This window comes from Grus americana, chromosome 9 (genome assembly GCF_028858705.1).
Source record: "Grus americana isolate bGruAme1 chromosome 9, bGruAme1.mat, whole genome shotgun sequence".
NCBI classification, from domain to species: Eukaryota; Metazoa; Chordata; class Aves; order Gruiformes; family Gruidae; genus Grus; species Grus americana.
The window spans coordinates 18,375,629-18,398,939 of record NC_072860.1 but is presented as its reverse complement, the minus strand read 5'-3'; the positions used below and the strand labels follow the sequence as shown (position 1 = coordinate 18,398,939).

At 39.7% G+C, this 23,311-nt stretch overlaps 2 protein-coding genes across 13 annotated transcripts in view; both read left to right on the top strand.

The window, feature by feature from the left end:
• The window catches only part of ABCC5 (ATP binding cassette subfamily C member 5), a 75,092-nt gene extending 72,400 nt beyond the window's left edge, over positions 1-2,692 (top strand). For 3 of the 4 annotated variants that reach the window (XM_054836164.1, XM_054836163.1, XM_054836167.1), the window contains one exon: positions 257-2,692. In XM_054836164.1, coding sequence (XP_054692139.1) covers positions 257-529 — 273 coding nt within the window. In that variant the 3' untranslated portion in view covers positions 530-2,692. The remainder of the gene's footprint in view (positions 1-256) is intronic. The other variant, XR_008578382.1, reaches the window with a different exon arrangement.
• Positions 2,693-7,477: 4,785 nt separating this feature from the next.
• On the top strand, positions 7,478-23,215 carry CAPN10 (calpain 10). Of its 9 annotated transcripts, XM_054835088.1 has the most exons (15): positions 7,478-7,690; positions 7,986-8,061; positions 8,149-8,356; positions 9,684-9,815; positions 10,055-10,251; positions 11,577-11,794; positions 12,805-12,946; positions 14,460-14,626; positions 15,187-15,470; positions 15,963-16,165; positions 18,291-18,343; positions 18,461-18,546; positions 19,029-19,228; positions 19,830-19,875; positions 22,257-23,215. In XM_054835088.1, the coding sequence occupies exons 3-15, from the start codon at positions 8,213-8,215 to the stop codon at positions 22,383-22,385; spliced, it is 2,001 nt and encodes a 666-aa protein (XP_054691063.1). In that variant the 5' UTR covers positions 7,478-7,690; positions 7,986-8,061; positions 8,149-8,212; the 3' UTR covers positions 22,386-23,215. The 9 variants fall into 9 exon arrangements, 7 of the variants coding, with proteins under 7 accessions (XP_054691063.1, XP_054691057.1, XP_054691059.1 ...); XM_054835082.1 differs by having other exon boundaries at positions 18,291-18,546; XM_054835084.1 differs by having other exon boundaries at positions 7,983-8,061; positions 18,291-18,546.
• Positions 23,216-23,311: the final 96 nt, after the last annotated feature.

The window sequence follows — 23,311 nt, the reverse complement described above, 5'->3', positions numbered from 1 at the left end:
CTCTTCTCCTTGGCCTTTTAAAAATAGTTCTGTTATTTGTGGAAGTAGCTCAGTCTTAGACAGCAAATGTTTTTTTTATTATCATTCATAAAAATCTTTGCATTAAACCTATTTAGAATAGACTCAGCTGTCTTTTGAAGAAATGCGTTGCTTGTCTCCAGTCTGAAGTCATTCAGGGCTGTTGGAGTGTAGCTGCAGAAGAGCTGAACCTCATGACTTTTATTGAAAGTGACTATCCAGTTTTCTTTTTTTGCAGATGTCTCGGATGTACACAATTCCACTTTATGAGGACCTTTGCACTGGCACCCTCAAGTCTTTTGCCTTAGAAATTTTTTACCAGACCCAAAACCAGCTGCACCCCAATTTGCGGAAAACCATCCAACAGATTTTATCACAGGGCTTGACTCCACTTCCTGCCATAGACACTACAGCAGTCACTACAGACACACCAGCAATGGTGCTTGAGGACAAAGTCTCAGAGGCCACAAATGGTGCCATTTCACTCAGGGATGTTAATGTGTCTGCTTAGATCACCAGCTCATGCCAGCCATGAAGCTTGAAAATGGGGACAGGAACAGAGGAAAGATACCAAGTGTCGCCTCCTTTCCCTCAGCCCTGCGGCTGCAGCGTGTTGTTATTGTAACTGGATTTCTCTCCCAAAACACAAAGCAAATGTGCCTTCAAGTATCCAGCGTGTGACACTGCCAGATTTCAGAGATCTCCTTCAGCTGTGGGATGGATATTTTGATTCAGTTTATACTGGGCAGGGACTCCTGGGCAGTTGCTTCTCTGTGGAAAGTGGATAGTTCCCTTTCTGAGGCTCTTCCGGATGGTTTCTCCAAGTTTGTTCATTGGTGGTTTGTTTTCTTCATTTTCTTTTTATTTTGTCTGAGGCCACTGAGGCATGTCCTGCTTGCTGTGTATATGTTGCTGGGGAGCATATACATGTCAAGCTGCCATTATTCTGATATTTGGGCTGAAGTGCTGCAAAGGAGAGACTCAGGAATTGTCAGTGGCAGCAAACACGTTTTCATGTTATGCTCCTTACTGTGACAGATGTGTTGTGATTTGGGAGGTAGGGGACTAATGCTTAAATAATTAAGAAACTAATTTTAAATAGCTCCTGTTTCCCCCCCGCCCCTAGGTGGCTAAATAATAATAATCCTTTTTATATATATATAAATAAATATATATATATATAAAAGAACAGGGAAACCTTATGATGGATTTGAAATCCTTCTGTACTTAACCCTACCCTCAGTTTTCCCTTTGCACTCAATGGGACAAGCAATAAAGAAATGCGTAGGCTCGAATTTTCAAATAGTTAAATTTAGGTGCCCAAACGCCATCAATTGTGGTACTGGCTGGATGCCTAAATCTTTTTAACTGTTTTGACAAGTCTAGCTGCAACCTTTGTTAGTGTGTTAGGATGTGTAGCACGTGCATTCATCAGATGCACTGTGTGTCTTCTATACTGTCCTCTTGGAAGAATTAACAGGACCTTTAATTTTTCAAAAGATCCCTAGCATATGTTGGGCCTGTGAGTCAGCTATGGAGATATCCATGCTAAAATTTTACTGCCTTGAATAACATTTGCCTGAATAACAATTGCCCTGTCATACAACAGTCTGAGGGAAGTGCCCTCTTTCTTGATGTGAAATTTTTAAGCCCCGCTTTACCCGAGTCTGTTTTCTGACTTACGGTGGTGGTAAGATGCCATTTCATTTACACGGCATGCTATTTGTATTGATCACTGGCCAGGCACGCAAGATGGGGAGACACTCTCTTCCGTCTGCGCCGTTTGGTCTCAGGAAGCTGAGGGCAAAGCATCGTTGGGTATTACAGAGTACAGGTGATGGTTCTTAGACTCTGTGCCACATCCTTTTTAACATGTGGGTACCTGTGTGCCTCTCAGTGAGCTCCCATGAAGCATCTCTGAGCTGAGGTATCAGCAGGATGGAGGACTAGTTTGAATAAAAGGTGAAACATTTGGAAGAGGCTCAGCTAAAGGAGATGTGAGAGAGAAACTGTTATGTACTTGGGGCAAATTTTAGCCCTGCTATGGGGATCTGCATAGCACAGGAAGAGGGGAAAGTCGGGAGATATTTTTTTTTTTTTTCCACCAAAAGTATCTGTTTACACCCATGTGTGGATGGGGACTTAGGTGCTGTTACTGGATCTGCATTTTCTGGCTTTAAATTAGTTTGGACTTCACCGTAGCCTTAGCCTGGGCTGAACTGGGATAAAGCAATAATAAACTCAGGCCTCTGTAGTGCTTCGTTAGTTTTCAGAATGGGCCATCAGCATTGTTGGGCTTCAGAACTCCAAGATCCGCTCTTTGCTCCTTGAATGGGATTATCTTTTTCGTTCTGTTTTTTTTTCCCAGAAAGGATGGAGAATGACGTTTTCTGTACAAATCTCTTTCCTTTTTATTTGTTGTTCTATTGAAAGAGATTTGTGCAAGCTGACTTTCCACTTCCTGAGTTGCTGCTGTTGGTGCTGTGTCTCCTGGACCCCACTGCCAGCAGCGGCAGCCTGGCCAAGACCAGTAACCACTAGCATCTTTTGGAATCCCAGGTCTCCGTTTTAACACGTTTTATTTTGTGGGAGAATGTATGTGACCCTGGTGGGAATTTTTAATTTACATGGATGCCTTATGATGATTGTCAAATTAAACTAAGCTTTGTGACAAGTTTAGCCTTTTGGGCAGTTTTTCAGCGTCCCCGCTATAGATGTGTGGAAGAGCTAACTTGGTACGTTGCCTTTGTCTTGTCCTTTTCTGGAGTGCAGCATAGAGGGAGTTTGGAAGCTATTAATAAGCTGCACAGCAAGAAGTTGGAGAGGTGGCAAAAGCGAATAATCAGAAGTAAATATTATCTATTGTTACTACAAGTGACCGAAATACATCAGATCAGCTGCGTGTTTGCATAGACATGCATCAGAGCAGGGAAATGCTGGCTGAACCTAACGGACTGCTTCCTGATTAAAGAACATGAGGTCTAAGTGTTTCTGCTCTCATCTCTGTGAGGTCCCATCAGATGGCTATTTTCGTAAGACTCGTTCTCTGAAACACAGAAGCAGAGCAAGATTTGTTGAATATTCCATGTGTCCTTCGTCAGGTACTTTTGCTCCTCCTGTGAGCAAGGAGTGCATTTTTATTTTGAGAGACAATTGGCAGCAACTTTGTGGAGATAAGCCTGCCTTTTGTTGACACAAAATAAATTAATGCTTCAGGCTACTTTCTGTCTTGATTTGTAGTAGACTTCACAATGACAGACAAATTAGACTGAGATTAAATAGAAGTTATTTATTTGCCTTATCTTTGGTACATTCATGTCTGATCTGTTAAAGTATGATTAGCACAGCAAATCAGTTTTATTTAAGCAGATGCCAAGAGATAGGGTTATCTTCTTTGTTTTCAAAATGAAAGCTATTACTTTATTTCATTGTAGCCTTGAGCAGGGTGACGTGAGATCTAGGCTTGCGGGAAAGCTCTGAAGAGCCAAACCCTTTAGTAAAATGGACTATTACTAACTTATTTTTTTAGCATTTCAGAGCCATGTTGGTTAATACGTTAACTATAATTCTTGTTAGCTGCATATATTACTCTGTTAAGATTGTATCTGTAATTTTGCTGTCATGATACATTGCAACATCCTAACCATGCACGCCATTAACCAAGAACAATTCTAGCAAGCATCCTAAACCTTCTGATTTAACCAAAATTTTCTCATGTTCTTGCACTGCAGTGACCTTGGCCATTGCTTTTTTGGATAACACAGGACCTTCTGTACGTCTATACTGAACACATGTACTGCACAATTCACTTAGGTCATGTACACTTCTTCAGTCTGTTTTCCCCATTTGTGTTTGTCCAAAGATAAAACAACACAATAACAGCCAACACTTATAAATCACATGACAACTTGTTATCACACTTTACTATAGATTGATAAAAGCCTAAAGTCATTATGACCACAATATCAGACTTTGCGTATTAAAAAAACTGCAGTAGAAATCACAGTGTGAGATTTATCAAGCCACTGTCCTCTGACACAAAGAATTATTTTTCTGTTGGGATGATCCAGTTTAAATGACACCGAATTTGTTGAAGCCCCAGGTAAGTTGTTTTAGCTTTTGATTACATGCATTCCTAAAACTGCATATCTAATTTCTAGTTTGGATTTGTCTAGTTTCAGCTTCCAGCTCTCAAAGCTACTTGCTTTGTTTGCAAAACATAAACTGCTTGCTGTTACTAACCTCTTTCCCATGTAAGTACCTCTTAATTCTTAAAGAAAACAGATGGAGTTGTTTGGTCTCTTGCTGCAAGGTACATCTTCCACACTTCATGTATTGCTTTAGCTCTGGGGTGGAGCATGATGTTTCAGCATCCTTTTAAAGTGGAAATTGCACACTGTTTCTCAAAAATTACCTCAAATGCTGCTGTGTATTCCACACCAACTTAAAAAGAATTTTTTAATCATATTGTGCCTTTATCCTGTTTTTTCATTAATTACAGTAGTAATTTGGGCACCAGTTAAAGCATGCCTTGCATGGACATGGCAACTTTTATAGATAAAGGAGTGTAGAGAAAAGCTATTCCATACTCTGGAGGTGACTTTTCATTCTATACAGGAGGAGACTATCTGGTTGCATTAAATGATTGAACCTATGTGAACACTTCCCCTCACTCCTTCTCTATGTGCATGCACCTTCTGCACTGCAAAACTCAAGTCTTACACCTCTTATTTCTTGTCAAGAGACTTAGGATTACGTTCAACATACCGTGCTCTGTGCCCCACAAGGAAGATGTTCTAATATACTAGAGACAAGTCTCTCTCTAAAATTTAAGAAATGGCATTAACGGGTTGTGCAGAGCGTTGGACCCTTTTCCAAAAGCATGCTTACTGAGGTGCAGGGTCTTAAGGAAGGAGTGGGAGGTGATAGGAAAGGGGGGAGATGAGATATTATTCATGCTCCTATGATTTGGTGGAAAGCGTTGTAGGGATTAAGTCATAATAACTGTTTGACATTCCAGGTGTATGATCTAGGGAAGCATCAGCTTTGTGCATTGTTTTAATTTTGGTGTCTTGTACCACCCTGTTCTTGTGTGCTGTGGTAGCCAGCATGGAAGTTGAGAGCTGTGCTCTACCTCTGGGTGTGCCTGAGGTAACAAGGGAGATCTTGGTCTAGCAGGGAGACTCTTCCTCAGGCCAAGCCACTCTGTCTTTCTGGAAGAAGACTCAGTCTGTCTTCCCAGCAGCTGAATAGAGCACTGCAACACCAGGCTGCTTCTGGCTGGCTGGTGAAAACCATCAGAGACTTCTATACCATGCTCTTCTGGGCATAAACCCCAAACACCCCCTCCAAAACCTCCCTTAAGCAAAATTACATTCTGTGCTGTTCCTCTGACACAACTCTGACCGCTGTTAGCCTAGTGGTATTGGAGGGACGAAGCCTGTGCCTTCCTAGACTGGTATCAGGATCCATATAATTGGAAGAGCTCCCCTGTGCAATTTGAACAACAACTATTTGTCAGAGTTTGCAGAAACACATGCACACGTTGGACCCAAACACCGTTGCTCAATAGCTTTTACCCGTCGCCCTGTTCTTGAACTATCTGGAGTTGGAGACAAAAGCAAACAGGAGGTTGATGAAACCCAAAAACTGGAAAATGATCATGAAAATATCAAATACTACTCTGTCAAAGGATAGTCTTCATTCACATGGAAATGAGCCGGCTATTTAACTGGATGCAAATCTCTTTAACTGTTTAAATTTCCATAGCAACTGGACTTAGCCTCTCAGTGTCTGCTTTCCCCTTTTACAAAGAAATACGAAGCACCTATGTAAAGTGCACTGAGAAACAGATTGACAAAAAGGCAAGTGTCATTTTGTCTTAAAATATTCTTTTCAAGACTCATTGTCTACATAGACCTGTGTTTCCGTCTTCAGGAACAGTTTAATCCAGCAGGATTGCCAAGAGGCAACAGAGAAAATTCTTTCCTGTTTTTGTTCCAAAGAGTTTGGGGTTAATAGAAAAAAAACATTGCCAGCTGCATAATGGATGAATTTTCCCCTTTCCAACTTTGCAGTGGGGCAAGGAAAGCATATCAGATATCTTAGAGACCGAGATAATGTTCATCTCTCTCCTTCTAATAGCATCATAAACAAATACTGTTATATGCTTACCTAGTTCACTGTTCCAGGTTGAGTCTACTATATTTACAGTTGCAGCTCAACATTCATAACTGCTTTCTAGAATCTGTCCTTCAATAGAATTTATGCAGTTGTGATCTGTGATTGCTGTTTCCTGAAGAAAGCAGGGAGAGTGAAGTCACACAGATGAGAGCCTTGCTGTTCCTGAGACAGAGGCCTTTTTTTTTTCCCCTTTCCCTCCCCCAACAGACCTCTCCTGTCTCAGCTCATTGCAGCCCGTGCAGCTGCAGCTCTCTTGCATGAGCCCTAGACAAGAGGGGTCCTTATTCTGTCGGCAATGTTTCCTTTGCTCCCGAAAGGGTCAAAACTCAAACGTGCGAAGTCTCGTTTGTTGATTAAATTTGCCGTGTGCTGGGGAGAAGCCTTGTGTCTGCACAACGGGCACAAGCAAGGGCCAGAGAATGTTTTTCTGGATCAGCCAGTGGTTGGACGGCTACCACAGTTACCTGCGGGTATTTCCACGCTGCTGAGGCAGAGGTTGCAGAGGATTTCTGCTAGAAACAAATCAGTGTTTTCTGTAGATCTCTCTTGTTAAGACAACCTCTCTATCCGAGCACCAGGTGACATAACGCTTAGACTCAAACCCATCATTATAGGTGAGTATGAAAACCAGCTTTTTTTGGTTTGTCCTCTCACGCTGGCTCAGCAGCCTGCTTACCTGACCTCACTTGAACTTCTTGAGAAACACTTCACACAAAAGGCCCAAATACAAAAAAACAAGCGGCCTGCTTCAGTGTGCCTTGACCTGGCCCCAAAACCTTGGAACTAGTGTTTTAGTGAAGGAGGGCCTGCAAGGGACCTTGTATTTCTGAATTCCTTTGTCATTGTCCTTCATTTATAGCAAGTCAGTAATTTTTTTTTTTTTTTTTCACTAGGCAGTAGTAGCTATCAAAGTATGAGAAGTGATGTATTTCCTTTGTCAGCTCAGCCCTCGGAAAATTATTTAGTGATAAACTATCTGAAAATGCGATCTTTGCCATTATCTCAGGAAACCACTTTGTAAAGGTCAACAGTTTCTCTGACAGTTTCTCTATCATAACCTCCACAAAAACAGTTTGGTTTTGTCTTCCTCACAGAGCTGTTCGGGTGACCAGTAAGCTTCCCTCCTCCTCCAGCTCTTAGGAGCAGAATTTCCCCTCCCTTCCAGATATTCCTCAGTAGGGAATATCGCCTGGGCTCAGGCATCTCCGCTCTCTGCTGACTCTGCTCCCATCACTGCGGGGCCCTCAGGCGGCCGCGGCCTGGGCCTCCCCCCGCCGCGGGGCACGCTGGGACCCGCCCCTTTCCTGCTCCGCAGGCCGCGGCCGCGGATTGGTGGTGCGTGCACCACGTGCCCGCCTACCGCCTCTTCATTGGTCGGCGACCCAATCCGTTACCTCTGGGCTGGACAAGAGGCTGAGAGGGTGGTGAGAGTGTCCGGCGTTGCCGCGGTAACGGCCGCCCCGGGGATGGCGGCGGGGCGTGCCCCGCGGTGAGGAGACGGCTGGGGACGCGGGCTTTGTGGTGGCCGGGAGTGGGGTGGTAAGGGAGGACGTGCGTGGTGGTGGCCTGGTTGAGGCCCATTGTGGCGAAGGGCGTCTGTGTGCTGGGGCTCGTGGGTAGGAGGAGGTGTGTGTGGAGGGGGCCTTGTTGAGGCCGGTTGTGAGGAGAGGGGCCATGGCGGAGGGGGTCTTGCGGGGAGCGTGTGTGTAGAGCGGCGGGGAAGGGGTCTAAGTGGGCTTCTGGGTGCAGGTCTCATCTGAGCCCCCCCTTCTGTTTTCCAGCAGAGCGGGGAACCTCTAGGGTGGTGTCAGGTGCTGAGAGAAGCCGCCATGGCGTGGTTCAAGGTGCTCCGTGAAAAGAGTGAGAGGCGCTCTGTTCCTAAATAAATCTGTCTTGCTTATTTGTTTCTCAGTTACAATTTCCGAGTAACGCTCGTTTACATTTTAGGTTGGTGCTTGGCAATATAAAGCCGTGGAAATAGCCGGCAAGGTTACTTAGGATTGTGTTGAAAATGCTGGGGGAGGAAAAGCAATTAATTGTTAAAAGAGACCTTTACACAGACCCCACGTTTCCAGCCAGTGATACCTCTATATTTTTTGATTATGGTACCCCACTTGCCCAGTTCAGAGGCGAAATATCTTGGTTGAGACCTAAGGTGAGTTTTATGATATAAAAGCCTGTGACTTTAGCAGAACTGGACTTTAAGCTAGTAAATGGTATTTAGCATTGAATGACTGCTCCTGGGTGTTCTTATTTTTTATAACTATGGAAGTGATAAAAACAATGTATGTCAGTGTTAACAATATATATGTTCTGCTTCTTAAGTTTGCGTGCTTGTTTGTAAGCTTGATTTAAATCCTGATGTAGAACTTTTGAATTTCTTGGCCTTAGTAGAGATTCACATATTTTATCATAAATATATTTCATTATTTCAAATAACATGCATGCCAAGTTAAAAAAAAAAAAAGTTATGTTATTCCCAAATTTTTCAACATATTGCTTAACTTTTTCAAAGAAATGACTGCACTTTAGAGTTTTTTAGAAGGCTATTGCTTTTTTTTTCAGTTGTTGAGGAAAATTGTTCTTTCATAAAAAGAAAACTTTTTTAAGGTTTTCACTTGTCATATTGCTTTTAAACTTAAAACTAGGTTTCAGATCAAGCCATATGAGAGCTAAAAAGTTTAGAATGCATTTCTGCAGTGCATTCATTTAGAGTGAAGTATTATGATACTACCTTTGGGAGGAAAAAAAGGCTGTAAAAACATAATGGAGAAAAAAGTATGTTGTCTTTAGTGGTATTGTTATTCTCCTCTGCATCTGGGGATAGCTGTAGAACAGCAATAGAGCTGTTGGTTATCAGAATTGGCAAACAACTTCACAGAGCCCAGTGTGCAACTTTCTGCTTTTGTACCTTACACCTTGATTACTACTGGGGGCTGATCAGTTAATTTTCATCTCTTGCAGTGTTTATAGGTGAGGAAAGAATAATTTTTAAAACTCGCTTTCAGATCAGATGAAATTGTTCAGGAATTTGCATTTGCAATCATCTCTTTTGCTACCAAGTAAACTGTTTTTATTTGCCCTAGAAAAGATTTTCCTCTTATGTGAATTTGGGATGTGTGGTGCAACATGAATGGCATCAGTTCTGTCTATCACAGCTGGTCATATGTCTAGCAAAGAGCTGATGAATTATGTTGTCCTTCGCTTATTGGTGTCTCTGCTAAGGTTGTACTTGATGGTGACATTTATGTACTAAAATCCATGTGGGAACTAGATTTACCTCGCATAAAGTACCCGCAAAATAGCCACAAGGCAGTAATTTGTTATTGCTTGCTTAGGCTGTGTCTGAAGAGGAAATGTTTTAGAGGTAAAAACTCCCTTATTTTGTGAGAGGTCTCTGGAGCCCTTCCACACCCTGAAACATAGACTTCCTTAGACTGTCATGCAGGATTTGGCCTTAACTCCCCTTCTTTTAATTTTAGGACATTTGTTCTACTCCTCGGTTATTTTCAAACAATCTGCAGGATGTGCAAGTGAAACAAGGAATTTTGGGAGATTGTTGGTTCTTGTGTGCCTGTGTAGCTTTGCAGAAGAGTAAATACCTACTGAATAAGGTATGGAGAAGTTTCTTGTTTCATATTTCAGAAGCTTTCTTCACCTCATTTACATTTGTATATTGTTTTTGGATCCCAGGCGTCAAAACTGAATATCAGTTTTGCTATGCTTTGTTTTACTGTTTTTTGTTGTGATTTTTTTTCCCCTGTGATTATTACACACAGTTAACATTCAGCATGTGTTTTAAAAAATAAATAATAAATCATTGCTTGTCTTGATTTTGGCTTTTGCCATCTAGGTAATCCCTCCAGGTCAGCCCAGCTGGACAGATGAGTCATATCAAGGCTGTTTCACTTGCCGAGTCTGGCAGTTTGGACACTGGGTGGAAGTGACCATCGACGATCGTTTGCCTTGCCTTGGTGGTAAACTCTGCTTTTCCCAGTGTCAGACAGAGGATTTGTTTTGGCTCCCACTATTGGAAAAAGCTTATGCAAAGTATGTGAACGCTGTTATTGGCAGAATTAAAGGGAGGTACAATACTTGTGTACCTTCCGCTTGCTTATTTTTTCTGACTGTTTTTGGCATAGATCTGTGTGTTATTCAACATGAAGTACAACGTCTGCCAGCTTTGCTACACTGGATTGTGCAGAAGTCTGTCTTTAAAATGTAGATCTGTCGGGTGTGTTTCTAGTTGCATATGACGTAAGATAGTGTTAGGGAGAGAATTTTAATGAAAAGTAAGAGCTGCAAGGAATTATCAGAATTCAAATGATGTTTGTTAAGTCACTATCCTTTGGTCATCTAATTTATTAAAGGGAAATATTTTTACTAGTGCAGCATTTGAGGGCAGATGAGGGCTTGATGAAAATCAGAAAGCAAATATTTTCATGGAAAGCAACAACATTACATAAGTTTATATTAGTTGAGGCTCTGGTTGTGTGAGTTTCACTGCTCTTTTGCTTAATTTGGTAGTTTATTATTTTCAGAAGAAACAACCATGTTGTTAATGCATTTGAAAAAGCAGCTACTTTATGTTTTATGACACATCCATCAAAATGCTGTCCAGATGGACAAAACAATTTAGAGACAAAGTGCACTGGTGAGATTGACATCAAATGTCCAAAAGAACTTGGATGAAAGATTGTGTGGTTGCCAGCAGAGGGCAGAAAAATACCTTAACTATGAAGTAATTTGTTCAACTGTATAGATACATTGAGCACAAATTGTGAAGTAGCAATGGCATGTTAAAGCTTCTCTGTAGGTTTGAAAGGTAATATTCTTTGTTTTCTGTAGAGTCTTATTCTTCTATCTTGTCTTATCATTGTACTACAGTCTTGATTTCTTTTGCATCCATTGCATCAGATAGGGTAGTCTGTTGATTTACTTAAATTGTTGAAGGAAGTGCTACTCTGGTGGTTTGTGCAGAATGAACAAAGAATAATTGAAGAAGAGGAAGAAATGTTATTTACTTATAGAGAATGCAGTTAGTATATCATAAAAGATGATGTAGTGCACAGATAATAAGGTACAAATGACTAGTACTAGACTAGAGTGGTTTCTATATAGGATGGAAAGAATTGTAGTAAACATCCCATCAAACAATGGAATGTTTGATGGCTTATGTATTATTTAGATGTTGTGTTCTGCATAAATAAAATAGTATGTGCTTTCTCTTGCCTACTTGGGGATACGAGGTAGGGTACAGTCACAATTGTGATATAGAGCTGGATTGAAAGTATGTAAAAACCATGTTTCTTTTGTTCTGCTGTTTGCAGAAATTTTTTCTTGGGTGGTTGGTTGTTTTTTTTTTTTTTTTATAGAGTGCATGGATCTTATGAACAGTTGTGGGCAGGACAGGTGGCAGATGCTTTGGTCGATCTGACTGGAGGAATTGCTGAAAGATGGACTCTGAAAGGCCCTGGAAGAAACTTGGAGAAAGAGAAGACTGGCATGGTTTTGGAGAAAGCAGTGTTTAGGAGATTAATGAATCTGAAGGAACAGTGTGTAATAAGCTGCTCAGTCCTCAATTCCAGACAAGGTAATAATAAAGTTCTAGACTTTTTTAAAGTAAATGTCTTGATTTAACAGTGTTCAGAGCACAAGGCAGCCAGCAAATGCATAGTGCTGATTCTAGTACTGTAGGAGTTTCATGGTGCAATTTTATATAACCCTGGAAAAATAAAGACTTAAGGATGTTGTTGAGTTCAGAATGGAGGGTGCTTTTGAGGTGTACTTTCTATATTAGATGCTAGTATGGTCAGTTCTCAAAACCAAATGTGCATCACTTCCCCCTGATAAAACACCTAAAAAGCGACCTTAAAAACTGCAATGAATTTCAGAACTGAGGATTTTGTAGATGTTTGAGATCAAGGAGTTAGTTAATGCGCTGTCAAATTTTAATTTATTTCTATATAGTCACAAATAAAATGAACTGTTTGATGGTTTTTTTTTATGCTGTTTTTATGCTAATTTAAACCCAATTTCCTTTTAGCTCGAGCTAAAAGTAAAAGCTGCGCAAGCAAAGCAAGACAAAGAATTCATTGCCCACTTCCCATCGGCAGGCAGGTGTTCAGCCATCCCCAGCAAAGCAGGGCTCCATTGTGTGTAATGGTTACTTGGGAAGACAAACACCATCACTCCAAAAGTCCCCCCTTTCTTCTTCTTCCCCCAGCTTTATATGCTGAGCATGACACCATACGGTATGGAATATCCCTTTGGTCAGTTGGGGCCAGCTGTCCCGGCTCTGTCTCCTCCCAACTCCTTCTGCAACCCCAGCCTACTTGCTGGTGGGGCGGTGTGAGGTGCAGAAGAGGCCTTGACTCTGTGTAAGCACTGCTCAGTGGTAACAAATACATCTCTTATCAATACTGTTCCTAGCACAAACCCAAACCACAGTCCCGTACCAGCTGCTATGAAGAAAATTAACTCTATCCCAGCCAAAACCAGCACACCATGTTTCACAGGATAGTTTAATGTTATTCTTTGTAAAATATGCAGCAGGTTCTTTTGTTTACTTTCAAATGCTTATTTTTGTTTGTTTCTATTCAGGTGCAAGTGAGCTAGGAGAATTTCATGCCTTTATTGTGATAGACATGTTGAATCTGTCTGAAGTGTCAGGCAAAGAAATCTTCCTACTGCGAATACGAAATCCCTGGGGGAGGCGGTGCTGGAGAGGTCCCTGGTGTGAGGGGTGAGGAGGTTTAATTTCATTTGGAAAATCATTTGTGAGAGTTCTGAAGCACAAAGTATAGATATGTATTGCAAAGGCAAATGTTGCTTATAGGCTATAGCAGAGGAGGGAGACCAGTTTGTATGCAATCCTTTAGAGAGTTAAGTAGTTCACACAGCTCATTGGTTCTACGACTGGTCATTTTGATCTTTTAGTTCTGATAATCTAAAATTTTTTTAATAACAAATATTTTTTTGTTTATCAAAGCAAATCTTCATGAGATAAACTGAAGATGTTGGTTTATTTTCAGTCTCTGATTTTTGTGATGTTTCGTTGTTGTTCTGCAGCTGATCTAAGTATGTTTGCTCATAAGATGTTTGTGACTTCTAAGGAGTCACTTGGCTTTACTCGGCTCTTCTCATTTGATCTTGTCTCACTTGCAGAAGACAAGTGAAGGAGTATGTATAAAATAGTGCAGTAGAAGGAAGGATGCTTGTATTTTTTGCTTGTGTGCTGTCATTTCTGTAGATTAATATGAGTAGGAGAAGCTGGAATCGATTAGATATAAAGAAGAGTAGATAGAAGAGATCTGTTTTAAAGGAAGTGCAGAAATATGTTTAGAAGTTCATACAGCAAAGTAACGATGGAAGGGCAGACCCTACTCACTTATTTTGAAAAGTGTTAGCGTATTTAGACTGTACAAAAGAACATGCAGTTCTTGATCCAAGGAGCAGCCTTTCAGCATTAAAATATGGTAACAATATGATCATGTTAATAAACATTTTAAAGAAATAGTTTTTCTTTCCCTGAGTTAAAAAGATAGCTTAATCGCTTTGAGACTTAAGTTGATGGTTTTCTTTCTTTTAGCAGAGTTTTGGTTATACACTTGGTCTCTTGTAATTTCTTTGCCAAACAGTAAGTTGCCATGTAGTTGCAAGATAGCATTTCACTGAGTGGCCTTAGACCCCTGTTTTATTCAAGTGCAGAACTGGTCTTTGTTATTAGTGAAGCAATTAAAATTTTGAAAGTACTAGCTTTTAATGGGCCCTAAATAATGAGGTCTTCAAATTAGTGGTTTATCATGACCTAGCCAGCAGATTCATGGGGATAACCAGCTGCTTCATACAGAAAGTGTTTTTTGATGTTCACTCTACAGCATTAAAATTCTTTCAGAACAGTCACTGTACAACTTGTTTTACTTTTTTTTTTTTGCTATTTTTAACACCTGTTAAAATAGTCACGCTTTGGACCATACTGTCTGTTGTAAGCGAAGTGGCTACTTGACCTAAAAGTATGCTGCTGTATCCTATCTAATGTTAGATTGTTTCTAAGGTTTCTTTGATATATTGTGATTCATACTTTCTATTATCCCTCTCACTGACTAGCAATGTGTGTACAGAAATACTCAGTGCAAGTATTTGATAATAAAATGAAGAAATCTCTTATTCTTCTGCTCCATAGGATATTTGATAGGACATTGTTACAGAACTTTATTGGGCAAAGAACTAAATGTTGACTTCTGTTTCATGTGCAGTGGTCAAGGATGGAGCCAGCTAGATCCAGTACTTGCCTCAGAACTGCTGTCTCAGATCCAAGAGGGAGAATTCTGGGTTGATGAAGAGGAATTTTTCAGAGAATTTGATGAGATTACCATGGGTTTTCCAGTCAATGAGGAAGGACAACTTCAGAGCCTCTATACAGGTGTGGTATGAGAAAACATCTTTCTCATACAATTAAAGTTATGTCAATGGGAAAGACTGATTTGAATTGTAAATGGATGCAACTAGACCATAAACGCTCAGTCTTTCTGTCTCCTTTAGACCCATAGGCCTTTTCTCTCTCTGGTGGGAAGAACAGAGGGACAAGAGGAAATTTAAAATCTTTAGAGGAGTCTTTGATATTTCTCTGAGATCTACTTACTTGCTAGTTGATTGAGAGATAAGTGTTCTCTTCTAGAAGGCTGTTGTTCTGGACAGCCTTGCGATTTTTTTTTTTTTAAATTTTTTTTATGGGAGATAAACTTCAGGTTCCTAGAAACAGTGTCTTGTTGTAAAAGTCATGTCATCAATCTGCCATTACCAGTTGTGACATTCATGTTCATGCCTCTCAAAATCTGGGTCATTAATATCTGCTTGGAGAAAGTGTCAGGGCTATGGCAGCATGTTTTGTTAGACTGGGGAATCTCTGCCATATATCTGTTGTATAAAATTAAGTAGCTGCTGCTGTCTGAAATCTGCACCATGTTTTTCTTATTTTGTTAGAGAAAGTGCTGTATCACTCGCAGAATCTTTTTGGATCATGGGTGAGGGGCCAGTCCGCAGGTGGCTGCCGTAACAACAGCAGCTTCCCTACCAACCCGAAGTTCTGGCTGAGAGTCTGTGAAAAGAGTGAGGTGTGCATTGCTCTGCTGCAGAAACATAGGAAATACAGTGCTGACTGGGCCGGAAGAATTAAAAATCTGACTCACTTAGCAGAGGAGAATCTATCTTTGACTGAAGGCATACAGGGGAAGAATTACCAGGCTGTGGGATTGCATGTCTGGAAGGTAATATGGGAATGACACTTTTCTTTTTGCAAATAGAAGTTTTAAAGCATTACTGAAAGATCTGAGTAAAATCATTCATTTCTTACGGCAGCAATAGGATTCAACTGTTCATGCGTTTTACATCCCTGATTTATGTTAGAACGATCCTGTTTATCTCACAATGCAGTTACTGTCTGTACAAACTACTAATGGACTAGTACTTTCTTCTTATCATTGAGTGCCAGGTAGCAGAACTTTTGGGACTGTTCCAAACTAGTGCATGACATTTCTGGCTGATTATTTGATGACTATGCCTAAATTTACTCCTGAATATTAACTCTTCCCACTCCTCTTTGATGTTCAGCTTATCTGCTGATACTCTTCTCCTTACTTGTTTCCTTTTATAAATGTGTACATGTTTAAAAAAAGTTTTAAGCAACATTTGATCATTTTAAGTTTTATTAAAAACTCATTTTTCCTGAACCACCATGCATCATTATGCATCTATTCTAGGTGGAGAAGAAACGATTTAACCTTCCAAAGACCCTCTCTGCTCCTCCAGTTGTAGGTACCGTCTGCCATTCCTATGATAGAGAAGTGCATGTATGCTGTGACCTTTCACCTGGGTTTTATCTTGTTGTTCCCAGCACTTTTCTGAAAGATGCAGTAGGGAATTTCTTGCTTCGTGTATTTTCAACGGGAAGGATCTCTCTCAGGTGGGTTTAAAACAAACTGGAAAATTTCTTATAGTCGTTGGCATAAACAAATGCATGAAGTATAGCACTAAGTATAAATGTTCAAGATGTTTTTGAAGGGTTGAGGGTTGTGCAGAGTAACAAGTAACAGCATTGTTTTGTCTTAGAACACTACTTACATGTTTTCAATCTCCTTGTTTTTTACATACTACCTCTTGATGAAATATGTCAGAAGTAGTCAGATGAGTAGCATCTTGACTAAACTGCAGCCTAGTGTTTTGAGAAAGCGTGTATTTTGTAAAAGAACTGAATAGGTTTCTACAGAACATGTTTCTCAATATGTGGAAGTTCTTAATGTATGGAAAAATGCAGATGTACCACAGAAATTAAAAGCAGCTGTTGTTATTGCAATCAGCGACAGAAAAGGAGAGCAGCATATTATCATGTGTGCTGGAAAACACATGCTAACAGATTGCCTGACATATAACATTGTTATTAGTGAGCACTACAGCTTCAAATGCAAATGGAGTGTCAGCAGTGGACTCAGATGACATAATACAGCTCATCTTTTCCGGACAGGTATGGAAAATAGCACTGGTGTTTACGCTGTCTTCTTTAGCTGAACGAAGAAATGTATTTTTGGTTTCTTTTTTAATTAAAGCATTCAACACTGACAATACAGCTGAACTCCTTAACTGCGAAGGCCTCAAGAAGTTTACGTGCATTATGGTAAAATTCTTGGAAGAATCACTGCATATATTGTGTTCTAGCTGATCTTTCCTCATAACTTGTGACACAAAATAGACTTTTGTAATAGACTCGGAACAATCTTTTCTTTCTGTTTCACAATGCTTGCTTATCCAACAGAAAATATCAGCACCGTCAGACCATTAGCTTCTGATGACTTTTAATTTTTTAAACTGTAGCAGACTACATAGCTATCTCAACACTTTAAAGTCAATTATTTGCAAGCAATTCTGTGTTGGTGACCATAGCCTTGAAATAAATACTTCAGAAGACATGATGAGTAGTCGTATGAAGTCAGCAAAGTTGTACCTTCTTCCAATAAACCTGAAAAAATCTGAAGTTGTCTAACAGCTTGCACCAGATAAGCTATATACAGAGGCAAAATGTACTCTTGGCAACATGTTTAAAAGCAGTTCATTTGGTTTTTTTATATTCTGGTAGTACGCTACCAACTCCTTTCTCCTTGGAGAGAAGCTGGAAAATCACACTACAAAGCCAGAACGTGCGTTAATCATTTACTCTGCGGAACTTGCAAGCAAGGTGGCATCAAGTTTCAGTCTGAAAAAAGGTCTGCAAAACCATGAGGCTAATTGTGCTGTATGGGTGCAAGTTCCTTACCAGGAATATATTTGGTTTCTGCACATATTTAATCTGTAGTAACTGTTGCACTTTCAGTGAGATGGGATAAAATTTCTAGTATTACTGTTAAGTATAACACTTCCTCAGACTGAAACAGAGGTGTCAGCCTGGATGTGTGTCTAGAATGGACAATTCAGAATATCATAACAGCTGTTATGTGTTCCTAACTGGAAAAATGGAAAGAAGAACAGATGATATGTTTCATGTTATGCTGAAATATGGTTTCAAATGTTGCACAACTGATGATGATACCAAATTGTTCATATGGCTGTGAAAAGCAGTGCTGGCCTAGGATTGAAATAGGGTTAATGTTACAGTGATCAAGTCAGTAGGTAAAATGATAGTTTCCTCTGATTAAAGACATAGTGAATATAAAAAATAATGCAGTGTATGCTTGGCACTTACTGAGGTGCTCATGTGTACTTCAGAAGACACAGTTGTATCGCTTTCCAATAGGACAAGTAGCACAAGGGTATGGAGGAAAAAATACGTAAGCTGCGTTACTTCATGAACGTACAAGAATCTTATCTGGTTTTAGTGCGTGGTTTGTGTGTGCTACATTGTTCTTGTGGAGTTGTGTGAATTATCTAAGAACATAGAGTTGTGCAGTTCTCTTTTTTTTTCCCTGTGTTGAAAGTTTGGAGGAATTGTATTCATATAAGTTTATGTAATACTAGTTCATTTTTGTGAGCTGGTTTTCTAGATTTTGTGAAACCATACAAGTTTTATACATTTTAGTTTCTTTTCTCTCTTTTGATAGTGAGCTAAAGCTACCACCCACAGATGCTGCCCTCTGTGAAGAAGTCCCAGCAGGTGAATGGGAGACAGTGCAGCTGCATGGATGCTGGAAAAATGGGCAAAGTGCTGGAGGTAGCAGGAACTTCCCCTCCTTCCATATCAATCCCTGCTTTCCCCTCTCCATTCCTGCAGGACCAGGAAAAAGCAGTGTGAAAGTTACCCTCCGTCAGCACTGCCAAGATAGCAAGTATCGTCCAATAGGTTTCCATATTTTCCAGGTAAGACTTCTGGTCGGTTTGATTCTCGTTTGCCAAGTGTAAGCCTCCAGTTAGTTCAGTGCTCCTTGCCCTTGGCAAGGAACGTGCCGCTTCCAGGAGAAACACAGGCAGATCCTGTGAAGCACTGCCCGTGAAGGATACGGGATAACTACACACTGGGTAGCATAGTAACCAGGCAATTGGTTCCACTGAATCCTTCCAACTTTCTAAATTACTTTAGAAATTATGAACCCTTTTGAGGATTTGCGAAGAATTCTCAGGGCCTTAGTGACTGAGGACCGGACTTTTTGGTAATTCATCGTGAAAGCTTTCTTCTCTAATATTTATTTACTTGTCCGTTGGCAAGTGATGTTGAATCTGTAAACAAGATTAGGATTCAAAAGGACTGGTATGTTGAACAGATGATTTGAAACAAATCAAGTTATGATTTAGTATGGACAAATACAGGTTCTACGTGTGTGTGTTTTCATTCTTTTTTGCAGGTGCCTAACAGCAGCTGGAAACCACATACTTCCTCTTTTCTACACTTGGAGCCACTGGTTAGCTGTGTACCTCATTGCTACTCACAGGAAGTAAGCCAACTTTGCAAACTTCCTGCAGGAAGTTATGTGATTATACCTTCTACGTACTTGCCCAATACAGAGGGTGATTTTACGGTGGTTATAGCAACCAAAATAGACAGGTAAAATATGTTGCCTCCTGTTTCCATTTCTAGTATTTTTAGTGCATGTATTATAGGATGTTTGGAAACAATAACTAGTAACGTTTTCTCATTTTTGATAGAAATTTTTTTTTTTTAGTCTTTGTATTGCTGTTATGCTTGCAAGCACTGCTTACCACTTTGACTATGTTGGAAGAATGACTAAAACACAAAGTATTTGTTAATCTTCTTGCATCAGTTGCTGAGTAACAGATGTCTAGTGCTGGAGAAGATGGCACTGAAGCAACTAATTATTAGCTATATTCAGATATTAGGATTTATGCTGAAATTTTACTAAGCTTTTAAATAAACAGGGTTGTTTATTGAGAAGCTGCAATCTGTTGGAAGCCTTATTGCAGGTAGTTCCTCCTGATGAGAATAATAACAGGTCTGCATCAGAATTTGTAGATTCCATAAGATTACATTAAAAGTCCATAAAATTGCATCAAGATTCCATAAGGAAAAGGATGTGGAACAAAGCGTAGCGTAACAGTCTTCTTTTTTTGAAGTGGGATAAATGGTTGATGTTACAAGATCTCCCACTGCTTTGTGCAGAAATAAATGTGGTTTGGGTTTTCAACAGGAAGCGCATTCACAGCCGGGAGACACTTGGACAAGTATTGCAAGAAGTGAGTGATATACTTTTAATTTCAATTGTTCTAAAGGTGTCACAGAGGCCTCATCGAGGCTTTTATATTAACTTACATTGAGAGTCACGTACTAGTGGACTGGACTTTAAATGTTCTCGTTTATTTGCTGCAAACTGATAATCAGTAAAGCAGTTAATCTTTGGGGTTTTGTTTCACAGCCAGAAAAGTAGCATTTGTTAGCAGCTAACAGAACTTGTCTTTTCACACCACTCAAATATATGGAAGTTTCTGAATTACTATATTATAAAGTCATTAGAAGAGGAGACTGAGGGGAGACCTCATTGTGGCCTACAACTTCCTCACGAGGAGGAGCGAAGGGGCAGGTGCTGATCTCCTCCCTCTGGTGACCAGTGATAGAACCCGAGGGAATGGAATGAAGCTGTGACGGGGGAGGTTTAGGCTGGATATCAGGAAAAGGCTCTTCATGGAGAGGGTGGTCGGGTACTGGAACAGGCTCCCCAGGGAAGTGGTCACAGCACCGAGCTTGACTGAGTTCAAGAAACGTCTGGATAATGCTCTCATTCATATGCTCTGATTTGGCTGGTCCTGTGTGGGGCCAGGAGTTGGACTCAATGATCCATATGGGTCCCTTCCAACTCAGGATATTCTATGATTCATTATTTACTCCCTCAAGTCATTCCTCAGTGCCTATCTCTGCTGTAACATCTGTGAGAAATTGGACTATTAGTGATGAGTAGGTGGTTGTACTTTTACATTTGCTTTCAAGAGTGTAAACAGTCTATACATTTAGATATATTTTGATGTATTTGTTCTTGGTGTCACCATGGATCTGCTAGCATTAATTATATATTGTATCCTTCCTCCATCTGATTGGCTTGGATATTCATTTGGGATCCTACATATTGCAATTTAGAAAATCTAATGATACTATAGTGTTGTAAAGACCTAAGAAAACACAGCCAAAAGAGAAGAAAAGCAAACAAGCAATCCAAAGATTAGCTTTCACACACTAGAGTTTTGGGGGTTTTTTGTTTCTTTACAGCCAGCCCATACAGCATTCTGCCGTTATAATCCTTCTTGGTGCGTGAGCTGTTCTGATCAAGTTAATGCCACCTATTTAATATTTTGGTATTGTGTTTTGCTTGGTTAAGTGTTCATGTAATATTGAAGGGCTGGATGTGAATGCTGAGTACCTAACACAGTATTTTTACTGGGTGGAGAGGAGAACTTTGAATCTATTATTTCAACAATTGTTAAAAGATTTCGTTGGTGGATCAAAGCATGCCCTTGATAATGTGCTGCTTATTGGGTCAGAACAAGACCACCTAGATACTTGGCTCTTTCCCTTTGAGGTTTTAATAAAAACAAAACAGTAAAAAAATCTTAGGAAAACCACTTCACCCAAGATTACAACTGGTTTACTAATTTTCTTAATCTAGGTCATGTTGTCCAATGATTACATTTTGTCCTTAAAAACCACACATACAATGTGGATTTTGTGTGCCGCACCTCTATGTACTTTCATCACGGTGCTTGTTATTTTAATATTTAGGAGCTGAAGTATGTACTGAAGTCCATTATTGCTGTTGTTTTGGAAACAAAACATTGCAAGGCCATTATTACAGAAACAATATATTCAAAGATGTTTCTTATACCGTGAAAACAGTTGGACTTGGGCAAAGGATGCTCCCTGACATCAAGGGAATGAATAGTTTAGATTCTTCATGACTTGAAAACTTGAAGAATTTGAAAATGGCAGTTACAGTTTTCTTCTCAGTGGCAGAAATTAATGTCTGAAACTAATCTTCAACAGCATAGCCTTTTCTAAAGGCTGGACTTCAAATCATTTGGTGCTTTCAGGGGTTTAACCTTGGTAAGATCTAGGCTGATGAGAAGTTGGGCTGTTGATTTCTAAGGGGTGGATCATGGCAGTGTATTTTTCTAAAAGTTTGTCTATGTGTTTTCTAATTACTGAAGTGATGGGATTTATGAGTTTTAGTTTTAAGATGTTTCACAGGAAAAGCTTGCATTTTGGCCTTAATTTCCAAATCTTTCTTTTCTCTGATTTACTTTAATTCCTTTTGAATTTCTTCTCTTTCTTGACAAAAAGGTAAACTCATGAAATATTATTTTTTCTGCCTTGTTCATTTTCATATAGATTTCATTTACAACTGTGATGAAAAGGTAATCTGGAGTTCTCACACTTGTCGTTTCGAGAACCATTGGAAAGCCGAGGAATGCCTCACCTCTTGCTGTTTTCAGTTTTAAATGGAATAACAAGAAGATACTCTTAGCCCTGCTGTTTTTCACTGGTACCAACTGTCAGGCCTACAATGACGACTTTGTAAAAATACCTCCTTAATCACGTACACTGAATATTTATTCTTCCCGTTTTTTAGAACCAGCATTGTACAGCAAATCTTTATAAGGTACCTCAGTTCTTCAAAAATACAGGTGAAGAATATGTGCATGTTTTAACCCAAGCTACAGTTTTAGAAGAAAACCAGAAAACATGTGTGCATAATTAAATAATATTTGGGGGAAAAAAATCAAGCTTATGGAATAACTTCAGGAGACCAAAGGGGTAAACATAAAGGAAGGAAACTGGAGTCTTTTTACAGGTAGGACATACCTCAAGAACCATCAAAATACAGTGGAGTAGAGAAAGTCCAAGCTTGTATCCTACACTGCCAGTCATGCTGCTGAGCACTTTATCATGGGCCCTTTGTTGAACCATGCAAATGGTGGGTTGAAAAGAAAGACTTTTTTTTTGTGAGTTTTTCTTTAATGAACACTGCAAAGGAAAAAAATAAGACTTGAAAACTTTTGTTTATGAACTACCATGTCAGACTGCTTTTGTAAATCTGTAAGGATGTTTTATGCAAAATCTGCCCTGACTGTAAGAAATACGAAGTTTAAGAGATTTTTTCTTAATTTCTGTTCGAAAGTATTTCTTACTCAAGGAGGACTTTTTAGATGTTATATTTTCCTCAATAAAAATGAAGTAATGTTAAAAGTTTTAAAATGTCTTTTATTAAAAAGGTGAAAACTGTCAATGATGTCAACTCTGCATTTGTTCTGCAGTAGCAAACCTTACAGTGTGTAAGAGCCCTGGGGAACCTTCACCAAATGGAAGAGGATAATTGGAAATATTTGAGAGGAGAATCAAGACTTCCATTAGTTTTATGTATGAGAAATATGTAATATTCTACTTTTGCTTTTAACTACATCCTAGCATAATTTATGCTTGCTGCTATTGAACTTTGAAAATTGAAAGCATCTAGGATGCTTGCAGCTGAATTTTAAGTGGTCAAAACTTTCCACATCTGTTGTGGAATGATGAGACAACAAAAGAAAACACCATGAGCAATAAATCTCTACTGTGCTGGCTTTAACAAATGTTGGCATCTTTGTACGTTTTCTTCATTTCTTGAAAGGCTGTTTGTTCCTTTCC

Coding starts and splice junctions, on each gene's coding strand:
- CAPN10 (XM_054835085.1), top strand. CDS start 8,213: ATGCTGGGGGAGGAAAAGCAATTAATTGTTAAAAGAGACCTTTACACA. Junction 10,252..11,576: donor TTGGAAAAAGCTTATGCAAA/GTATGTGAACGC, acceptor TTTTTTTTATAG/AGTGCATGGATCTTATGAAC. Junction 14,627..15,186: donor ACTTCAGAGCCTCTATACAG/GTGTGGTATGAG, acceptor TTATTTTGTTAG/AGAAAGTGCTGTATCACTCG.